The sequence below is a fragment of the Vanessa tameamea genome, chromosome 22 (genome assembly GCF_037043105.1).
Source record: "Vanessa tameamea isolate UH-Manoa-2023 chromosome 22, ilVanTame1 primary haplotype, whole genome shotgun sequence".
Lineage (NCBI taxonomy): Eukaryota > Metazoa > Arthropoda > Insecta > Lepidoptera > Nymphalidae > Vanessa > Vanessa tameamea.
Window position 1 is genome coordinate 5,534,603 of NC_087330.1, and position 24,590 is coordinate 5,559,192.

Consider the following 24,590-nt stretch of genomic DNA (forward strand, 5'->3'; position numbering starts at 1 on the left):
GATAAATAAAGCAGAACTTCAGAATAAATATTGAACATCGGCAAGCATCAGAAAAAAATCGAATCGTACTTCACAAAATCGATAGTCAAAAATAATTTGCGCCAAAAAAATTGTCTCAAGCTTATAACTGTCAATGGCGTTTCTAAGAACGAGAAAGAGAGATAAATTTGTAAGCAGAGTGAGCGAGACAACTAATAAATACTACAATGACTGAAATCCAATCCTTTATGGTCTAAAGTTGTTTAATTTTTGTCTTTTTTTTGGAATCGATTTTTCAAAAAATCGTTGTCGATGTGGTTAGAGCAACTCTATATAATCTATCGTCTCGATGCGATCGGTCATGTTCGTTAATACGATGTTAGCTGATGCAATATTTATTTTGAAGTTCTGTAATAAAATTTGATAATATACATATATATATTTGTAAATAAGACATTTCACATGAGATATTAAGTGGAAAAGCGTATTTTGCTTTATATATGAAGAATGAACATCAATTTTCATATATTAAAATTTCATTTTAAAACATCATATTATTAGAATATTTTTATGTAAATATATAATTATGTTTAATAGATTATACTAAATTATCCATTTTTATAAAATGACGAGAGTGCTACCTAAACAAAGTACAAAATTTTTATAATCGGTTAAAATCATTATTTTTATTAAAGTATTTATAGAGTAATTGACTTTCTAATGGTAAATAATATAATCTGGTTATTTAAACATTATTTATTAATAAATAATTATAAAATAAAAACAAAGTAATCAATCTGATTCTATTTTATTTAAGGTATTCGTAATAAGTTTAAAACTTTGGCACAAAAACATTTTGAGAGATCACGTCTGGTTTTGAAAGTATCACAAATTAATTACGATTGGCAATCGAGACAATCAGCCGACCTCTTCTTCCTCTCCGAAGGTTCTTCAAGATCAATATCCCTGGTCAACTCCTCGCTGTCCCTTCCGAGTCTGATGAAATGATCCCTGGCCCTGCTTTTCCTTTGGGGATATCCACTAACAACTAAATCTGCACCTTGTTCGTAGCCAGCCTTATCTTCATCAGTAGATCTCCCGAGGCGGATGAACTTAGGGTCACGTCCCAATCTCACGAAGTTGGAAACACGTTTTGAGGCAGGGCTATCGTACTCGTCTTCGTAGGTCCTGAGTAACGATATGAGGTCGTCGGTGGTGAATGAAATCGGTTGAGATCTGCCAAAACGGAGGAAGCTATTGCCTCTACGTGTCGGACGTTGGAATGCGTCCCTGAGGTCACTAGCTGAAGGTTCCGGTGGGTAAGATCTTCCGAATCTAAGATTATAAATTTATCTATTAAATACTTCCTATATATACAAAGTCTTGAGTGTTGAAATAGTAATATTTTCTTGATACAAAATATATTAAGTAAATCAGGAAATAATAAATTCGAGTAATAAGATTTAAAATATATATTATTATAAATAGTGACTGCACTATGATGTTTGTTGTGTGAAATAAATAAAATAGTTTTCGCCTAACCTTATCATACTCCTGTCAATAGCACTCCTACGTCTAGCTTCAAGGTCTGGAGATCTTCTGACGGGATTAGACATGACACCAGCGACAATGCAGATAAGCAGCACCAACATAATACTTCTGTTGTTCCTCATGGTGTCTGCTTGAGGTCTGAAAAGAAAATACTATTTACAATCGTGACCACTGTAGATTGAACTCTGTCGAGTCACATAAAATGTTAAAATAATATAAAAAGTAATGTACTTTTCAAAGCTTTTTCTATTTACATAAACTAGTACTGAAATAAGAGTCGATTGTGTACGACTGATAACGTGAATCAACAAAGGTTGAAAGGTGGCAAACAGATATTGAATCGATTTTTGATTGAAAATGTAAAGGTTCAAATCGCTTTCGGTTTAGTAGTTTATCGACTAAAATCAACACCATACCCACGTGTTCATACTACTAAATGGAGCAACCGGGATCGATCATCACAGAGTCTACCGGTAAATAGTATCTTAGTGCTCAAGGTTGATGGCGTGTTAATATTTCTGGTGCATTCTGTGGGTGACGTTGACTTCCCTCCATCGAAAATTGTAATTATAAAAAAAAATGTTGTATAAATATTCGCACAAGACTTTTTTACCAACATAAGATGCTTACATAAAAAAAAAGACCATAATTAATTATAAATTAGACATGTCTATACAAGATGCATTTTATCTACATAATCTTATACAGAATGATAATAAAATAATACAATGAAAAACAAGGTAAGTCATAACAACTAGTTGCAAATAATATTTTTTGAAAACAACATAATGAAATCAAATCGTCGATGCAAGTTTTGCATGCGTCAAACGAAACATACAAGCGGAATTCAAAAACACTGCAGCTTTCCCGTGAAGTTAACCAGAATTTCCTGCTACCTACGATATATAAAGGTCGTGAACTAGAGGAAGGTCAACTTGGCAGACTCATCGGCGCCGACGGCAACGATTACCGAGATTCGTAAGAAAATAAGAAATAGTGATTGAAATTGTTAGCGCAGTGCGTATATTTCGAGCAATTTCTGTTCCATTCTTATGTAATAATTATCTTTTATCATTAAATATACATATTTCGTAATTTGTAATGTTACCATTAAATTATGAAAGAGTCGTTCTAGGTAACAATGATAATCTTAGTAGAAATTATTGTGTTATTATTTAGAAACATACACAAATACATTCGCACGAGAAAAAACGTATTTAATACTGACAAAATTGTGAATGTGCATTCATTCACAAAAAAATAAAGATTTTTTGGTTCGTAATTTTTATAATATATGCCAATTATTAGGAATTCATATTGTTTTCAAGAGTATGAACCCTTTTCATTTGTTAAAACTAAGAAGTTTAAATTTTAAATGAAATCTTAAATAGAAAAGATTGTTGAAAATTTCGAATTTCTTTTTCGAACTTTCAGGAATATTTGTAGACTGCACACCAATCCTGAAACGAGTATCGGCAGAGCAGAAGTAATTTGATAAAGTCGAAGCCACACGTAAAATCTAGCTTAACATATAAGTAGGTCTGGTATATAATTAAATTCGATATTATATTTTGAGGATAGATAAAATTTATGTTTAAAATATGGTAGTGGTATTACTTATGATGATTCGCGCGGATATTTAAACATATAATGTTAATTCAAGTAAAGGAGACTCAGCTGTGTCAACTCACTCACCGTTCTACGATATTAATAATATTTCTGGTTTTAATGATAAGTGATACGATGTTACAGGAAAACAAGTTGTTACGTCTTAGTTGCGACGGTTGGCGACGATTTGACGGTGGATTGACAATTACTTTGTAATAAATGTATTATTACAAAGTAAAATTGTCTTTAAGTGCACCGTTTTCAGTGACGATCTAAAGCAAATCAAATCAAAATGTATTTTATTCAAGTAAACTTCACAATTAAGCGTTTTTAAATCGTCAATATTTAAACACTACAACTGTTTCGGAAAGCAGCCTCCAGCGAGAAGAAACGGAAAGAAACTCGCATAGTTGCTCTTTTCAAATGAACAGATTTACAATGCTGTCATTCAAAAATGATTGTTTATGTGATGGTCGAGCCTAAATCAAGGCGTTTTTTTATTTTAATGAATAATAATATTTATTTATTTTTTTTAGTTTTGATAATTTTTTTAAATTGCTTTCGATTTCCCAAAAAGTTCTCTGTACCCTATGCAAATGAAAAGTTTATACTATTTCCACGAAATAGGAATAGACTTATGTCTATTCCTATTTCGTGGAAAAACCTGCTATTTGATAAACTGCGTTCTAATATTTATATATATTGGATTTTTATATGTTTGTTTGAACTTGTTAAAAAAGGATCTCTTCGTTCGATTTGAAGAAAAATATCTTTTTTATTAACAAAGGGACTATATAACATCACGCTATGCCTCATGCGGGCGGAACAGTAACATATAACTAAATCAGCTATCCATAAATAAAAGTGTCTACAAATTTCACTACATTTTTCTTCTTTATTATTTGACGTCCGACTCCCTCGATGGTCAGTCGTTTACAATGACCTGATTATAAAATAAGGTCATTGCCTTAAGAATAATCTGGAATACAAATTCGGTACAATACATTTAAATTAAATAGCATTTAATTCGGTAAAGTTGTTAAGAAATAATTGCTGAACTAAACAACTAAACTAAACTTGTCTTTCGAAATAGACTTAGTCGTAAGTTACTGAATGTCAATACACCAATTTAACATGTTTAATTGTATTGATTAATCGTTAAACAAGCTAACAGTTCACGACTCACTTCTAGTTTCACAGATACTTTATTCGACTTTAATATTTAAATATATTGTGTGTAAAGTCTATTATCGCTTGAGAAATAATACCATAAGATTGTAATCGTGCTGAGAGTACGTATAAAAAACGAATTCATCGTCTTCTCGTCTGCAATAGCATCATAAAAGACTGAAGCTTAATACATTTAAGTACATTTGTTTACGATATTGATTATACAGATGCATTGAAATTTGGTAGTCCTGCCATAGACAATTTGTTTATTACTTGTGTTTTTTTAAGATTATTACTGAGTAATATCGTGAAGCAACTCTGCATATATATACTTTGCGGTTGGATATAACACCAGTTATATTTAATCGTTGATGCGTTTGTTGGTCAACTGTGTCATTCCTGAATGATTGAGGCTGTTTCCAAATTAGTCTGATTATTCTTTATTAATATATTCTTTATTTATGAATAAAAATGATTATTGTATCTTATCCTGACTGATTTTAGCCACGACAGCCTTTACCAGCGTAGAATAGCTATACAGGACAAGTACAGCAAGCCAACACAGAAAATATATCAGAGCAAAAGTGCGTGAGAAAGACAGATGCAGTCTCTATTCCCTCTCTCTAATAATGTCATACACGACTTCAAAGGATCGGTAAGAGTTTAGGATGAACGTGCTTTTCGAACCACGGTAGTGTAAACACCACAAACTTCAATCATATTCGACTCTTGAGCTAGTTAACTAACAAGAGGAAGGACCATAACGTAAAAGTAATATTCACAGTAAAAGCATTTTATGTTCGGTAAAAATCTGAATTAATATTAAGGTTGAAACTCGAAATCTGCTTTATTAATTATAAAATTTAAAATAAATCTTTTGGTTTTAGTAATATGTTATATAAATATATTCCTTTTATGTTTTATAAGCACTACAAAGATTTTTATCTATTAATTAAAAGTAATTATTTTTCGCGAAGTTTACTAAATATTACCGAGGTAATCTAAATTGAGATTTTATTAATTGAGATTGTAAATTAAAATTTATAGGTCATGGAATATTTACTTTTCAAATTATATTATTAATTTAACATTAAAATCCAATACGCTTAGTAGCTGAACCGGGTGTTAGGTTACCTAGGAGATACAAATGTCCTGTTCTGTATCCCTGACAAGATGTATGTAAAATTTCATTATAATGATGTAATCAAGATTTCAGTCTAATAGTTAAGACTGTATACGTATCAAACAAACTTACTTTTGCGTTTGCGAACAAATTTGGAGAAATATAAGTAACCACTAAATATCCGTCCAGAATTCGAAATATCACTTTAAGGATCGTATCTTAGCTTAACATTCCTGAACTTATCAAATTACATTAAAGGAAATGACATTTTATATTTGAGAGTTTGATTTGTTGCGAGCTTTCCAGTGTTTCAATTATATACTCGATTGCTGGATTTCATAATATATATTTTAATAGATAGTCTATTAAATGTGAAAGGATATTGACTACATCTCATCACGCTTCGACTCACGTGGAAAGAGCAGTGATATTTAACGCGGGTATAACTTATGTTGCTAATAACCTTTTTTTGAACGTATACTGATCAAAATTATAATGACTTTACAGAAGATGACCACAAGGCATTAGTAAAAATAATGCTAGTAGTTTGTCTTCGTATCGGAATTACGATCCACTGAGCGTAAAATTAACCAGCCCTCCTGTCACTGGTGTAGCCAATAAGGCGGTTTATCTCTTTGTTGGGGTGGTAAAGACCTGCATATATTGAAAAGAATAGAAAAATATGTATACCCACCGATCCGCAGTGAGGCAGCGCAGTGGATTAAGATCCAAATATTTTTTCTTACTTATTAAGGAAATATATTTGGGTGTATGCTTAGCAGTGAAACATTTACAGGATACATTTTCTTAATTTATTTCATTTCTGTTATACTTATACCATAAACATATACCATAAACTCTTGGCTCTTAATACCCCAGTTTACCTTTCAAACTTGTATCCACGCAAAACCAGTTAAATGCAGTCTCTAAAAGGAATTATTAATCAAGCGATACCTGATTTGACGGCTTCGAAGTAACCAAACGAACTTGCTTAGTTTGTTTAGTACAAGACGTGCGTATTAGTCAGCGTTTGATTCAATATCAATACGACCATATGTTCAAACTAGATACTTATTAAATCAATACAAACATACTATAAGCACAATAATACGTTATTTTTGGACGAGCATTTCTCAACCCTCACTTACCATATTACAAATATATGTACAACTAATATTAGTTTTTTTTTTTTTAAATAATTAAAATACACAATGAATTCCTTTAATTTAGTTTAGTTTTTATGCTGACCGAAGTGGCAACGTGGATAGAATACATGGATCTTTACTAAGGATCGCGAGTTCTAGTCCAAACGAGCACCACTGACACTGAATAAGCATGTGGCAATACTTTATACCAACCTGAAGTGGAGCAGTGTGGTGGACTAAGCTCTCAACCTTTTCCTTAATAGAAAAGTAGACCATTGGCCATTGACTTTTGTATAATATTTACTTTACGATTTTGTACTCAAATGCTAGTCGAATATTAATTAAGTTACTTAAAGCAGTGAAAATGGTAAATGTAAAATCGTTTTTAAGAACAATTGGATAGAAATGGAAAATACGTGTAACATTTTGAATATAAATTCATAACATTTGCAAGTTGAGCGCTAAGTCGGAAAGCGGAGATTGATAATAGTTCAAGCCCGCGGCCACTTCGATGAACTTCTGAACCGTCTATTTGCCACTTTCGAACTTGAAGTCGAATAATTTAATATACATCTGTTATTAAATTAAAATACGTATTCATTTTTGTATAAATATTAATGTAAAAAAAATCTATTTACAATCGTTTGAAAGAAAAAGGCAAAGTTAGAGAATATCACATATATATATATATAGAATCACTAAAGTATAAACTATTGATTACAAATAGAAATATTTGATTAATACATATTTGAGCAATCATAAATTAGACATTTGTTGAACATGTGAGCTCAGATACAGCGACGGTATTTTTATATTTTCATAAACCCGATGCTTCGAACTGAAGGTGTTGAGTTACTATACGTGATATGGAGTATTTTTCCTCTGCCTTCTTTTGCGTAGCGTTTTCCCTAATGACACCAGGCCGCCCAAAGCTTGAATTGTATATTATACTAGTTTTAGATCGATCACATGGCGTTGGTTTGATTAACCGTTTAATTTAATGTGTATTTTTTAACATCATTAAGACGGAAAAACTGAAAAATTTAAGCTATTCTAGAATATACTGAAGTACGAAATTTGGCTTTCTAAAATTTCTGTCGTAAATGACACTGTCTTTTAATGAACATTGAAGTAAAAACTTTGTCACTGGCTAGTGTGAACTTAATTACATTCCACGAAATATCCAGTTTGATTTAAAACAACATGACAGTATAAAAATAGATGCTTTAATTTGTGCTGTTATAGAGGAATATACACAAAGATCACTGTTAATTTTAAATTTAGAATGATTAAAGGATTGATTAACTGCTTTGAAATAATTTTACTAAAGTAACATTATTAAGTCTATTAAAATTATTCGACATATAAGAGACAAAACAGTGAGACTGTATAATATATTCATATTGAAAATTTCGGCGAGAGATTAAACAATTTACTATAACATCCTGTAATTATCTCACTGCTTGGCTAAGGTCTCCTCTCCCTTTGAAGGGATGGAGTTAATTCCCCCACGATGTTCCAATGCGTGGTAGTGGATACAAAAGTGGCAGAATTTCATTGAAATTAGACACGTTCAGGTTTTCTCACGATATTGTCCTTTGCCACTGAGCACGCGATAAATTGTAATTATAAACACAAATAATACATATGGAAATTGAGTGAAGCTTGCTTGGGTTTGAACCCGCAATAATCGGTTAAGATGCACGCATTGTAACCATTGAACCATCTTGATTCTAGTTAAATTTAGGATGTAAATATTCAAATCGTATCGTTATGGTTGTTTTATTACACTAGAAATCATTGTAGTACATAGTTTTAGTGAAATTAAATTCTGTAAAAGCTTATATCCTGTCCTATAGTAAGGAAAGGTTTAATCATCTAGAAAGTTTCCAAAGTATACTAAAGCTATATCATTATATAGTATGTTGGTCCCCATTTTAGAACTACGCTAGCTATGACGAGTTTACAACGCTCACAACATGTAATAGGCACCCGTGATATAAGGTTGACCGTTCAGAAGTTAGTTAAAAGCGGCGGTCAATTAGGATAAGGACACGACTACACATTATGCGCTTACGTCCTTATCGAATATTGTTAATTTCTACCCGTTTACATGCGAACGTCTCGGAGAGACTTCAGGCTGGTCAATTTAAATTGTGCAAATGTAAGACGCACACATATCGTGATGACATACGACGTACGAGATATGTTGTTATTATACCTGATGTTGCTACGTCAAATTGACTTTTGATTTTTAACTTACGTATGTGTTGAATAGTTGATTACACAGACGTACACAAATATAGGAGTATATTTTACTTCATTTAAAAACAAGTTATTCATAGGAAATGTAGAGGAATATCATATTGTCATTGCACATATAACGAGTCAGGTCACGTCTATCGAGAATATAGAGAATATTATTACACAGCAGAGACGTCACAGTCACGGCATCCGTTCGGAGACAATACCCGTGTCGCCCTTTGTGATACGAAATGAGTGAATACACAATTATATCACACTTTAATCCTCACGAAACAATGGGATTTAAATAAATATTACGTTATAATTATCGCATGTTTATCATGTTCTTTGTACGCGAAGTCGGGGTTCAAATGTAAACAGTTTGCGTATATTTCGTAGTCTCTTATCGTTTTGTTGAAAACTATTTTTTTTTAATAAAGACTTTATTAAGTAGCATCAAACCAGTGCATACTTGAGCCCTTTTATGAATCCCAAAATACGTGTTTTCTATACACGAAACACACCAAAAAACTTTGATTGATAAATGTATGGTTTTAAACCAAATAATCTAAAGCTATTGTTTTATTTTTATTTTTGTACATTGTGCAAAAAAATAAAAATAAATGATTTGAAAAATATTCATTATATTGACTTGTTATTTGAGTTGTAATTTTTTTTTCTGAACTCGTTTGTGCTTGTATTTATGCAGTATAAACAACCAGTGATCGTATGTCGTTTTAATTTAATCCGATGAACAAACTTTTGAAATACGAACTAAATTAATCCATAGGTTTACATTTAAGATCTACAAAATAATACCCTAAATGTTTATTAACTGCTAAAACCATAATCTGACCTTAAACAACAGAAACTTACTTGATAGATTGATTATTAATAAATATTTCATAATTTTGGCTTTCAATTCAATGACATACTCATGACGGCTCCCAGAAAACGTTCCGTAGACATTGGTATTGTAAGAAATATTAATCATTGCTCTTATATCACGCCAAATAATAACCAATCCTTACTTGACACCAAAGCGCCACCAACCTTGGGAGCTAAGATGCTATATCTCTTTTTCCCGTAGTTACACTGGCTCAGTCTTTCTTCGAATACAAAGTATTACTTGGCTTTTGGATTTTGAAGAATATATGATGACTAGGTTGTACCTGCTATACAGTATCGGGCTCAGTACTGATCATGAAATTTATGCTAAGCTAGCTGTGCCCGCGACTTCGTGCGCGTTTGAATTTAACAAACAAGTTACTGCTGTAGCCTGAGTTACTCCTTATTACATCAGCTTTCCGCTAGCGAAAGACTCGTCAAAATCGGTCCAGCCGTTCCAGAGATTAGCCGTAACAAACAGACAGACAAAAATTGTGTATACATATTGCATATGATTAGGTAAAAAGCGGTTATTTCAATATTAGAAACAGACACTCCGATTTTATTATATGTATAGATGACAAATGTTCGTAGTATCTCCTGAGTGATTGCACTTTGGTTCAGAAATTAACCGATTGGCTGCGTTTCTATTCATACGTTCGTTTTTTTTATATTCTCGGGACCTCGCTTGTATCGGCGGACACGATGTGGATGAACGCGTATAAAATGTTTCTAACAAACGATAATATAAAATTTAAATCTCAGAATTCGGTCTTTGAATTAGGTCTTGCAAAATTCTTCATTATAAATTTTAATGTGAGTTCCTTTGTTCTACTTTCACGCCGCAACTTTTAAGCCGAAAGTCGTAGAATACTCGGAATGGATGATACATGTGGAACAAGCAAATAAAAATATTATATATACGAGTGAAAATTAAGATATAGTATAAAATAAAACGCTATAAATAGACATAACTATTTATGTCTCTTCGACTATAAATTCAAAAGTTTATTCGTCGTACGCTATAAAGTGGATTTATTACATTTGGATAATAATTCCGTTAGATGTACAATATATATTCTCAAGTCTTGAATAATTTCTGTCATAACATCAAGAAATGGAATTTAATACTTGCTATGCCGCAGATATTGCAAGAAGATGTCCGTTCGGTATCTCCGTTATCTAAAGATAAATAAATAAATAAATAAATATTGGACAACATTACATACATTACTCTGATCCCAATGTAAGTAGCTAAAGCACTTGTGTTATGGACATCAGAAGTAACGACGGTACCACAAATACCCAGACCCAAGACAACATAGAAAACTAATGAAGTTTTTCTACATCGACTCGGCCGGGAATCGAACCCGGGACCTCGGAGTGGCGTACCCATGAAAACCTGTGTACACACTACTCGACCACGGAGGTCGTCAAGAATATATTATTCTATTGACGTTTATTAAATACGAGAACATGAAATTCACGTCACGCCAATTATCTATATTTCTATCCGGTGAAGTTGCAAAGCGCAGCTGTGTATATTATATTTTGCTTGAAATTAATTTTTAAAAGGTAATAAAACAAAAGAAAGATGCAGCGGAAGATTAAAGTGGAGCAAAGCGAAATACCACTCACTGATTAATCACGAAATCTCCGAAAATATAATACCTACATACCAAAATTTGACAGGTAGGTTCCTTGTAGGGTGTAGACATCCGGTATTTTTTACGCGGAATTTACGAAACTGCACCCCTAAGGGGGTAAAACGGGGATTAGAAGTTTGTGTTTTATAAATTTTGCGCGGGTAAAGCCGCAGATTCAGCTAGATATATAAAATTCCGTCGGTTAATTCGTTATATAACTCGAAAATTTGAAAGAAGGTTTGGTAATGCCTAACACCTGATGATCAACCATTAAAAGGCGAGTATAGTCACGTGTGACAACTAGATAATCAAAAATAATCAAATTAAAATATACTTTATTCGGGTTGCTGTCTTATAAGCAATGTTGTAATGTCACTTTACAAACTCAAATTAAATTTGAGATGTCTACTCGAAACAAACAAGAAGCTCAGTTGTATCTTCTGACAATTAATTATATAGTTATATAAGGTCTTTTTTTTATATCGGTAGGCGGACGAGCAAATTGGCCCACCTGATGGTAAGTGGTCACCACCGCCCATAGAAAATGGCGTTGTAAGAAATATTAACCATTCCTTACATCACCAATGCGCCACCAACCTTGGGAACTAAGATGTTACGTCCCTTGTGCCTGTAGTTACACTGGCTCACTCACCCGTCAAACCGGAACACAACAATACTGAGTACTGCTGTTTGGCGGTAGAATATCTGATGAGTGGGTGGTACCTACCCAGACGGGCTTGCACAAAGCTCTACCACCAAGTGTAAGTTGAATACAATTAAATGATTGTATATGCCGATCATGACAATCAACGAATGATAACTTCAGGCATTTTTATCATTTATGAAATCATTTATGTAATGTAATTTTTTTTATATTCTTTAAATTAAATAATTGGAAAAAGTTAAAATTTAATTGCATTTTAAATTTTCCAATAATTTTATTTAATAATTACCCGTCGTTTAGATAGTGTTAATTGATACGGCTGCATAACCTGAGTTCTTGAGTTCGAATCAATGATCGATTCGAATATTAAGTCATTGGAATTGATTACTTTTTCAGGATTATTTATTACTAAAGGTTTAAGGTATGTTTTTTTTATTATATCATATAGAACACATCAAAGCGTGTTCTGTAAGGATCATGTTTCGCTGAATACAATATTTCTATTGAAGATTGGGACTCAAGCGATTTCATTCAATTCATCTTTTTAAATACGCGATTAAGGTCGGGATGAATTAGTAATGTCCTTCAAATAGAAGTTGAATATGTGGATTTGAAGTCAGATTGGTTTTTTGTATATTTTATGTTTATAAGTATTTTTGAAATGATGCTTCGGATATAAAGTTTGTGTCAGCGTATCGCTCTCCGTTCCAGTTCATGTGAGAACATGAATTTCTCTACGCAATCATAACTTTTAAACCTAAACAGGTTACATATATATCATATGTGTATAGGTAACATATGTATGTAAGGGATATTATTAGAATCCAAACATCATTCTAGGTAATACTTGATATACATTATAAATAATAATAATTTTATATTAAATATTATTTACATATAGCTAATAAGGTTAATATATTAAATATACGTTCCATCACGATATAAAGCCTATTTTGACAATTTTATAACAAAAACTTTGAAACGTTCACGACTCTGTTTTATATGAAAAAATAGATAAAATTAATAAATCATAACATTTTTAGATTTTAATGATTAACAATAGTTGAAGAGCTCTGGTGGGAAGAGAAAGTGAGCCAGTGTATCGGACACAAATGTACTGAGTATTTGCTCTTTATCAGTAGAATATATGTTGTGTGGTACACACCAAGAAGTGCTTACGAAGAGCCCATTACCAAGTGATATTTTGAATACATCTCTAGTCAGTGCATTGGAACAACTTTATAGAAAAATTGGCTTTTACGAGTTCAATAAAAGTTTTACATTGTTTTCGTTTTAAGTAAAATAAATTAATTTTCATTTGAAATTTACAGTTAATTTAAATTCATCTATGGATAGTCTATCTTCCATAGCCAATCTTTCTTTTTTTTCGAAACAATAGCTTATTAAATTTATGTTTAAAAACGTCTTCAGTTTGAAATATTTATTATTTTCAATGCGAAGTTCATAGCTCAAGTACCTAATTAAAATATTAATTTTTAGTAGAGAATTTACGTCAATGAAGCGAATTAACGTTTATATTATGTAAGCAATTAATTGCTCATATGTCTTAAGAATTAATAACGATATTTGGCTAATCGCTGACTTCACGAATATGATTTCAAACTACTTCTTGTTCAATTAAATTGTTTCCTAGATATTTTTATTAAGAACATTTTGCTTTGAAATTTGCCATTAGAATGATTAAACATTTAAGGAGTTTCTTGTTTTGTGATAATGGTAGATGGATTGGCAAATCGGTCACCTGTTGGTAAGTGGTCACTACTGCCCATCGCCAATTCGCTACCAACCTTGATAACTAAGATGCCATGTCCCTTTCAAAACTGTATACTAGTATTACTGCTTGGCGGAAATTGTAGATAAGTGGGGGTTACCTGCCCAGATGGGCTTTCATAAAGGCGTACTACCAAGTATAACTAAGTTTCTTTGTGCACCGTAATTTATTATATCGCTTTCATGTTGTACGTCGATAAGAATTGTGAATGTGTTTATTTAACCAGTTAATTTCATTATTTACTTTTTTTGCAAAAGTTTAAATTCATAATGGCGTTGTAAATCCAACCCGCCAGTGCTGTTTTAATTTGTTTGCAATTAACCAACGTGTACACGTTATTTATAAAATATTTTCATACTTGATCGTTGTTTTGAATTAAATTACACAAATTTTCTAAATTCGATTACGTGACGTCAACTTGCATGTTTATGACGTAGGCGATTAACCGTTTAGGAGCACTGTAAATACGCTACATTAATTTTCCTCGATACAGCTATAAAATGCTATATATGCTGTTGTATAGAACTTGTATATTTGTTGGTTAATTGTAATTCTGTCTTACTAATCTATACTTAATATTATAAATGTAAAAGTAACTCTGTCTGTCTGTCTGTCGCTCTTTCACTGCCAAACAAGTGAAACGATTTTGATGAAGTTTGTTCTGAAGCAAACTTGAACTCCAAGGATGTACATAGGCTACTATTTTTGCCTAACACATGACAATCAACCCCCTTTCAACGCGAGCGAAGCCGCGGACGACAACTAGTATATAATAAATGCGAAAGGTTGGGTGGATGCATGTGATACTTGCGCTTACGCCAAACGTCATAACGGATTTATATACGACATAACAATAACTGAGCTATCGTTATTTTTTTACGAGTTAAGAAAGTTTTAATTCAAATATTATGTCAGTTTTGTTATTAAATCAGATAGTATTTTAAAGATAATTTCGTTTCATATTTTTATTCATTTAAATATGAATTTTCAAGCTTATAAACCTACATTGTTTTTAGGAAATGACTAATTGCTTGATTTAGAAAAATAATTATCGGCGATTTTGGTTAAATAGTAGCGACTAGAATAATGTAAATTTACTTTTAATGTTTTTTTTTACAGCATTTTGACATTTGAGTTTTGATTTATCTAATATCGAAATTAACTTGTGCTTCAAGCTGGATGTTATGAGAAGTTCTGCAATACCAAATCAAGTTATATTATAATGTTTTGCGTAAAATATCATTATTGAGTCGTAAAATATATGTTTTACCTGTTATCAGGTTCGCAATACAAATGTCAACGTAAAAAAATAGCCTTTTCACGAGGGATCGTGTGAATTGAAATTTATTTCGGACGATAATCGAGATGAAACGTGCTTGTCTCGTTATGAAGATCCGTTGAGATTTCGTACCGTTTCATTAGATAATCCAATTAATTCTCATAAACGTAGATTACTTTTACAACGTAGTGACATATTTTTGATAGGAATAATATCTAAATTGTTTCCTTGGAAATAGGTAACTTGTACTTAAATACAACTAACTTTAATAACCATTAAATATGTGGAGTTACTTGGTGTTATTAAATTTAATTTATTGATTTAATTGTAAGGTAAATAGTTTATGTATTTTTAATTTATTAGTCTCACCTAGTTCAAGGTAAAATTTAATTTAAATTGTATTTATCTGTTATTTATATATTTATATGTAATAGTAATTTATCATAATTTGTAATTGTATCTTAAATTATATAAATTAAATCTTGAAGAATGTTTTTGAAGAATTTATTTTTAATAAAGAATTTTACCATTATTATTTCATAAACATCTACGCTCTTGTCAACAACATACAGACACAATTGCAACACAAATATATGTATATATTTAATACGAGATAGCCAAAGTAAGATGACTTTTATATACATAGCTGTATAGATTAAGATCACTTATATTTTAAAATTTTATATTTATATACTTAGCGGTGCTTTATAAGCGCACCCTTTGCTCCCTTCGGCTATAATTAATGTAAAATCCTAACAAAAGGTATCGAGGTCCATTACTAATTATCTTGTTATTTCGTTTATCGCGCGGGCTTTTTGTTTCGAAATTCTCAAAGTTAAAAGCCAATTGTATTTTACGATGTCCCTTATTTGTGACTTTAACCTTTAAATATAAATACATTATCTTTGTGTTAAATTAGTTTATATAAATATGAAGCGAAAAGTGCAACAGATTAAAATTATTGTTCAAAACAAAATATAAAATACTTAAATCTAGAGTCGGTTGATATTATTAGAATTGACGAGTTAAGCAGTCAAAAGAGTCTCGAAATTTCGAAACTTATCGCAAAGGATCGTGGAATGTCAGAAAGTGTTATGCGACACGGACGTTACTAAAATTATATCATTAAAGTATACAAGTTACAAGATGAGTGATCAATTTATTTGATAGCATAACCGGCGTTGACGTGGCTATGCTATACGTTATTCAATAATATTGTATGTTATGTTTAGCTAAAACTCTTCTCTGAAATATGTTGAAAATTATGGTGGAAATTTTATGTCAAAATATGCAGCGGTTTTTGCGTGATGCGTTACAAAACAGCGATGTTTTATAGATATAAAGATAGAAACCTTTATGATTTCATTGATATGTGATTAAAGATTACTCAAAAATATATTACGGTACTTAGGTATTAACGCCACCACAGCAAAAAAAAAAATCTGCGAATGCGCTAATATAAGTTAGGTTAGATCTTTTTTTTATTTAGTTTTTATATATAGTAAATAAATATAACCTTTTTAGTTAGGTTAGGTTTCTTTTTTGCTGACTTGGCGTTAATACATAAGTACCGATATTACGTTTTACTTATTTGAACAATAACAAAACTAAGCATTTTTATTCGTGATTTTAACATGCACAATTCATTCACGATTTCAAATATGTAATTCTAACTATTAAAAGAAAGGTATTACGTAGTTCAATTCCATTATACCGAATCTACCCTCAAATTAGCGAAAGCTAATATTAAATGACGACAAGGAATGCAAACTCATTGTCATATATTTTATTTATATAATATTTTTTCATAATAAAGACTAAACTATATAGAAATAAAAATTAAAAATTGTTACAAATCAGAAAACAAAGCAAAGTATTGATGCTAAGCGGTAGAGTATATGATGAGTGGGTGGTACCTACCCAGAAGGGCTTGCACAAGGCCCTACCACCAAGGTTCTAAAGTGACAAAGTACTTTAATTTTAATGATGACATATAACTATTCAATAGTGCAATTTTAGTCGTTAGTTTCATAATTAAGATTGGGTTGTCTGGAAGAGATGGCTAAATAGCCATAAGTCCGCCCATTGTAAAACACTCGTAATCAACATTTATTTTTTTGTTTTTGTATTTTACTAACTTTGTTTTACTTTTTTTTTTCTGTGTGTTTCTTTATTTATGTTTGTGGTGTACAATAAAATATATTTCATTCAATTAAATTATGTATACAATGAACAATCACATCGTTTGAAGTAGTGTTTGTAAGTAAAACAGTGTTACAGAATTTTCGAGCGCTGCATAAAATTTATTGCGTTTTTCAATTATTTCCTTCACTTTATTTACACTTGCAAATTGCTAATTTCGAATATTAAGCTTGTTTAAATTGTACTCGTAAGTTATATTTATATATTCTAAGAACTTCCTTTTACGGATATAACTACAGTGTTTTACTGACTCACTCGTATGACCTTCCATCGCAATTAAATCGTATGTTATAATACATCCTTTCTAGGAAAATGGATTTATCTTAATATATAATATATAACTGTATATATTTACCTAAATTTTAAACACACAGTAAAAAATGGCCAATAAGTTCCTTATATTAAAATTCCCATGCGTTCGTTGTCTACATTCGTATCCTGCACGTCATGTACAGGATTATGTGAATGACAGAAGAGCTTGGAGTTAGTATTCGTTTGATTGATGAAAAGGAGTAACTTCGGAACAGCTTGATAATTTTTCTTGATAGAAAAAGATGATTTTCATGCAGATATAGTTAATTATACATAATGACATATATTATATTTAATCAGTGGAAAAAATAAACAGCGTAATTTTCTCGATAGAGTCTGTATTCAGGTTCAGAGGCTCGTAAAAGCGTACTTAATTAAAAAAGGTACATTTTCATTTTAATAACGGTATATTGGTGTTTATGTAAGGAAGTCATGGGCTCTTGCAAGTGATTTATAATACAGTTCAAGTGTGTAAAAAATAGGTGAACTCTCTATTTATCTAATAAAACGACAATGAGGCAATCCTAACCGAATGGAGAGAACTCAGAACCGACGGATCACTCTCATGTCAACACTTAAACACAATTTACTAAACACTATCTACCTTTTAATTCCAGTTTTTTTTAAATATTGTATAGGTAGGTGGACGAGCATATGGGCCACCTGATGGTAAGCGGTCACCACTACCCATAGACAATGGCGCTGTAAGAAATATTTATCATTCCTTACATCGCTAATGCGCCGCCAAATTTGGGAAATAAAATGTTATGTCCCTTGTGCCTGTAGTTACACTGGCTCACTCACCCTTGAAACCAGAACACACAATGTTGAGAACTGCTGTTATAGTGTAACCAGATGGGTTTCAAAGCCCTACCACCAAGTAAATTAATACTGAGATTGTATTGATAATTTTATTGGCCTGACCCGGGACGTGAAGTGAGTCAACCTCTTGAGTTACGAGGTAATATTTTGTTAATTTTGATAGTAATTATTATAAGTACACCGAGTATTTACTTTACGGTGACATAAGAAAACCTAAAATTATAGTTCGTTAGCAGTGAAATATGTTGTACGTGGGTGATACTTGATTACTTTCATTGTTAACGTTTTGGCAATCATTTGATATTTACAGAAATTAATATAAATTTTACTAATCTCGAGATTATAATTCAACAACTATCCAATTAAGAAATTAACACATTAATTTTAATATAGTACTTCAATTATGGTTAAGTGGAGTAACCAGACAAACTCATTTCAGCTTGGTGGAATAAATTCTTATTCCAACTTTTTTTTTATGTGTGTGGTCTTTGCCCTGTTGTGGGACAATTACAAACAGTTGTATTCAAGAATAGATTAAATTACGAAATCATAATTATTTATTATTATATTTATCGTTGATATTTGGATTCGTATTTAATAATCAATTATTCGAATCTGCTATTAAAATAATTTCTGCTGTTTCTCAATATAAATCAGTCCGTTTCAATAATAATTTGTAGGCATAATTTAATTATAATATTAAAATAAGAGATTCCGAATTGAAGTATAGATTTATATCTATATACATTTCGTTTAATAATTAATTATTTGACTTTTTTTCGTTTAGAAATCTCGGAATGGCAATATGATAGTAACATTTTTCCAAAACTTTAAATCAAAGTTAGATAATGACCGTTGATTAATATTCCAAGTAAAGAACGACTATAAATGGTTTTTATTGAATAATATTCTTAAATATCATTTTCCACTTTTAATCATTGATGCTTAATTTCAGCTCCCATGACCGAAAATTCTGTTCACTTTAGTTTTAGATAAATACGGCTTATAAAATATGGTGGAAAGTGAAGTTCAATATTGCAACGGGAAGAGAACCGGTGTCGAAGTATTGTTGGCAAAATTTTGAGAATAACTCAATTTGTTAAAGACTTTTGCAGTTAAAATCTCGTACTTAAGTATCTCAAGCAAACTGTACGTCTTTGTGAAACGAACACACAGGAATATTCTTAGAAAACTGGCGTCGGGCAGACGACCAGCCGTAAAAGCGTGTCATGCAGGAAACGCACTGCGCCCACCCAAATAAATGGATTAAGGCAAGACAGATGAACGAACTTGAGCAGACATTTACTATTACATTATTTTAAATATTCAAACATTAAGTTTTTATTATTTAATGGTATTACTCTTTATACAAATAGGAAAATAAACGACAATCAAATGTACACATTTCGTTGAAGATAAATGTATATTATTTTATGTTACTTGTGATTTTAAATTGTTGATTAAGGGTAATATTTATAGCAAGTAAAATATTTACAATTAAATTGTAAGATCATAAATCGGAATTGTTTGAAAAGCATATATATAACTACTACACGTTCATTTAAAGAACATATTTTATGATTTTTACCTTAGATTTAAAACAAGTGAACTAATGTCTTAGCTAAAAATAAACAAAAAGTAATTCAATTCTAAGAGGGGCGGTTCTCTAATTAAGGTATTTCCCTCTCATTGAAACGTATTTGCATAATTATTTCAGCGAAACCTAAAGTTCAACTATTTTGGGATTACAATTTTTACGTAGCAGTATCAGTTTCACTATCAAAGTAATTTTAAATTTATAAAGCTTTTTACCATTCTATATTATAAAAAAATATTTAGAATTTGTATTAAGTCGGTTTATTATTACAGATACTGTAAAAAATACTATAAAAAATGCTAAGACATATGTTGGGGACAAAATATTCTTCTGATGTCACATACAAAAGAAAAGACGACAAAATATTTTAGACTGTCATATTATCTCTAATAACACTTATAAATACAATCCCTTTAATTTTCTTCTCATAATTAACTACTTCACAACTAAATGCTATTAAGTACAACATTAAATTTTGATTGGGGACAGGATATACTTTAAAAACACAGTGTATTTTACACACACATGCCTACCACACTCATTACAATAATCTTGTTTACCTACTAAACTTTAAGAAATATTTATTAGCGGCTGTATAAAGCCGAGTGATAAAATTGTTGGTGGTTTTAGGCATTATACTTGTGCTTAAAATAAATACGTTTTATATGAAATCCATAATGAATACGTAATAATAATAAATTTTAAATTTGTCATAACCACATTAATATATGTCTTGCTAGTCCTTGCGTTTTTTTTAACTATCGGAGCTTATAAGATTCAATTTAGAAATTAACACATTAATTTCAATATAGTACTTCAGTTATGGTTAAGTGGAGTAACCAGACAAACTCACTTCAGCTTTATGGAATAAATTCTTATTCCAACTTTTTTTTATGTGGAAGTCTTTGTCCTGTTGTGGGACAATTACAAACAGTTGTATTCAAGAATAGATTAAATAATTGTATTTATAGTACGTGTGGGGCTAAATTATTTTAACCCAGCTTCACTGGAAGGTTAATTCGAAATTTAATTTTGCTGATAACAATTCAATATAGCGCTTTAAAATTTACTTGTTAAAGAAACTTACGTAAATACGCAGTTCAAATAAAAACTCGTTTCCTGATATTAAAATCCATTATAAGATTATTATTCAGTATTGATTTTTAGATTAAGCTATCGGGTCGGAAGCTCGTGCACAATATTCCAAAGATCATTTAGTGATCAGTAAACACAATAGTAATCTATTAATGAAGGCTTTGTGTTTTCGGTGGGTTGCGGTTAACTATTATAGGTTACCTGTTAATTCCCGAACATTTTAAACGTTCCTATTGTCACTTATTGTCTAATTAAAAAATTGTTTTTTTTTAAAATTATATTTTAAATTAACAATATAGTTTTTGTTTAATCTATAATTAACCATCGGGTTCAATTTTCATATCGTCAAAGTAAATCCAATCTATTTTAATGACGTTATTCTTCTTTTCCTTTTCATTTTTTTTCTAATAATTAGTTTCACTAAGATGTGACAGGTCACGAGATTAAATTATCAAATTTAATTAATTTACATAAGTTTCAAATGAGTAAGTCAATTTACGATATTTTCAGGCAACCGTTTTGATGACATGTATCTTAGTATCAAAAACAAATATTAATTGATAGTAATGTAAAAAATTACTATATAGGTATTTTATAATTTATTTTTCATATTTTAAAATGTTTATTTCGTAGTTTTTAATGAAACCATAATTAATTGCAACGAAAGAAATTCGTAGTAATTGTTTTAGATAAATGCATGATTAAATTACGATTAGTTAGATTTTTTCATTAATACATTTATTTTTAATATATTCTTTTAACAAATCATATTGTAATAAAGCTCTATAGAAATCATTATAATGTAAATAATCTATTATAATTAAAACGATTACCGATTATATTCATTTTAATAATACAATTGTCGCTTAAATTAAATCAAAAGTATGAATATTAAATTATAAAAATATCTGTATTCTTGATTTGTTTATGAATAAAAAGTTTATAATATCTTTAAGCAGAATAAGATTTAAGTTCAATATATTTTACAATTTCTGTATTATTAAAAGAAAATTGTATATCTCACGTTTAATTATATCTAATATAATATTTTTCCGATATTTGACTCACACTAATGTATAATATACACCTTTTTTTATATGAGATATTTTTTTTAGTTTGCGACGTAAATTTTGTCACCGTGTTAAATAAACCGCACTAAATATTATAAAGAACTACAAACAACAATAATCACCGTACAAAAATATCACTAAAGTCTACAAACTATAAAGGTATAAAAAAGTTTCCAACTTACGCTTACGTCCGTATTACACACGTAGGACCTATACTCTTAGAGTTCACTACCGTTTTGAAGGCTGTACCGCAAGCTCGGAGCTTTTATGTTGCCGCTATGGCGTGACGTCACCGACGTGGGATGGTGTATTGGTGTAAAGTTACACTTATTGTGTGATTTGTAAGATTTATAGGGCGAAATGGTCGGTTCTGAGATGGTTGGATGGTTAGTTATAGTAATTTTATAGTCAAGCTCAGTTTGATTGTCGTTGTTAAGATAATAGTGGACTCGGGATGAAATATGTCTAATCTTAAGGAATTTATTATTTTAATTGTAATTAAAGATAAAATTATGTATTGTATAGTACTTTTAGTAATTATTAGGATGAAAGAGAATATATTCTGGGTCAAAGTAGGGTTCAAGCGTCTATCACCTATTTCAGCCAATAATTTTATGTATATTCATCATATAAACTTTGACACCATACATACATATATTGTATCCTCTTGAAATTTCAAAGACCCTCTCGACGAACAATTAGAGATAAAGTTTGTAGACTTAATAGTTGCATTAATTACATATATACAGTAAGTTAAATTTGGGTCAAAATTAATATTATTATTTTATTAAAATTTGATAAATGTTGTCGCATTCTTGTGCGCGTGTTCGATATTTGATATTATTCATGTAATATATTATATTCTAATATAAATTCATAATAGATCGTTATACATTGAATATAATACTATTTTTATCTGTGTTAGAAACTAATCGAAATCTGTGTCAGGCGAAACGTTTTAAAATAATAAATTATTACATAAGGCATATTATTCGAAACACGATTATACAAATGATAAAAAATCGATAAATTTTTATTTATCGACGTTTATCAATGAAAGTTAAAACATTAACGAATTAGTTATTTGAATGTTCTTCTTTATGTACATATAATATTGGCTTTTTGTTCATTTTATATAATGACATTTCCGTGTGATTAAATGAGCCTGTTTGAATAAATCGTACATCAAATATTAAATGATTTATGTTTTTATTTATCTTTACCTTATTTATATGAACGTTTTTAAAGCCTATATGGCCCAGTGCTTCACACGTGCATCTTAACTAATCATTGCGGGTTCAAACCCAGGCAAGCTCAACGGAATTTCCACATGTGCTTAATTTGTTTTTATAATAGAGAAGGAAAATAACTTTTCCTTAAATGGAGAACTGGCCTTATCCCAGCAGTGGGTCATTTATAGGATGTCTTTTTTAACTTTTTATTGCAAAGAATAATAATAATAATTTTATAGTAACGAAATGTTAGGAAATTATACAAAAGCGGTAGACCATATCGTAATCTTCGTAGCCAACTCTCGTAGCAACTTTGTAGCAGATACAAATAACTTCAGCTTTATACGTTTTGAAATAAAAAATGTTATGAAATCAGTTGTCATTTTTATTTACATTTTATTATTTGAATAATATGTGATATGAAAAAATAATAATAGTATATATTCATAAAATAATTATGTTTATATTAATTCATTTTTAATTAAGGTTTAGCTGAATAAAAAAAAAAATAAACTATTTTTTTTTCAGTGACAGCCGGATGGCAGATTTTCATATACCATTTTATTAAAAGGGGTCAACGGCGCTTATGGACAACTTGAAACTCTAAGCCTTATGAACTATCACCAACACGACAATTTGCAGCTAACCAATTTTAATTTTCGGATTTCAAATATTTCTTCTTGCCTTAAATATTTCTTGTGCTTGTAACTACACTGGCTCACGCACTCATCAAACTGGAATACAACAAATATTTTTATGATCAGTATAGTAGCGACAAGCATACTCGTGACTTTTCTGTGGACGAATTTACAACTTGTAATTAAATACGCGGAATAAGTAATACTTTAGACTTTCACGCACTAATTGGAAAACTAACAGTACTACTTCAAAATTGTAAGTTTTCGTGCGTACTATTCAATCTATGATGTTATATAATTATTTAATTTAATTGAATAATTACCATTCTAAGCTTAATCCCTTATGATAATATATCGGTATATGTTATATCTTAAAACTATGATTGTTTCATTGAAATAAAAACGACCTATTTCGATATATGTCGGTAGGTTTTACTTAGATTTATTTTGATTAAATTGAATAGAATTATGAATATTTTCAAGTAGACCTTGATTTATTGTATGAGTTCAAAATTTAGTATATTCTCGAGCTG

The 24,590-nt window shown here is 30.4% G+C and overlaps 1 protein-coding gene across 1 annotated transcript; it reads right to left on the bottom strand.

Moving 5' to 3' along the window:
* Nucleotides 1-361: 361 nt before the first annotated feature.
* LOC113396590 (FMRFamide-related peptides-like) lies at nt 362-22,443 on the bottom strand. Its single transcript, XM_026634583.2, has 3 exons — nt 22,370-22,443; nt 1,522-1,668; nt 362-1,314 (listed from the first exon to the last, which is right to left on the bottom strand). Exons 2-3 carry the CDS (start codon nt 1,650-1,652, stop codon nt 876-878), a joined length of 570 nt encoding a protein of 189 aa, XP_026490368.1. The 5' UTR covers nt 1,653-1,668; nt 22,370-22,443; the 3' UTR covers nt 362-875.
* Between the last annotated feature and the right edge of the window lie 2,147 nt (nt 22,444-24,590).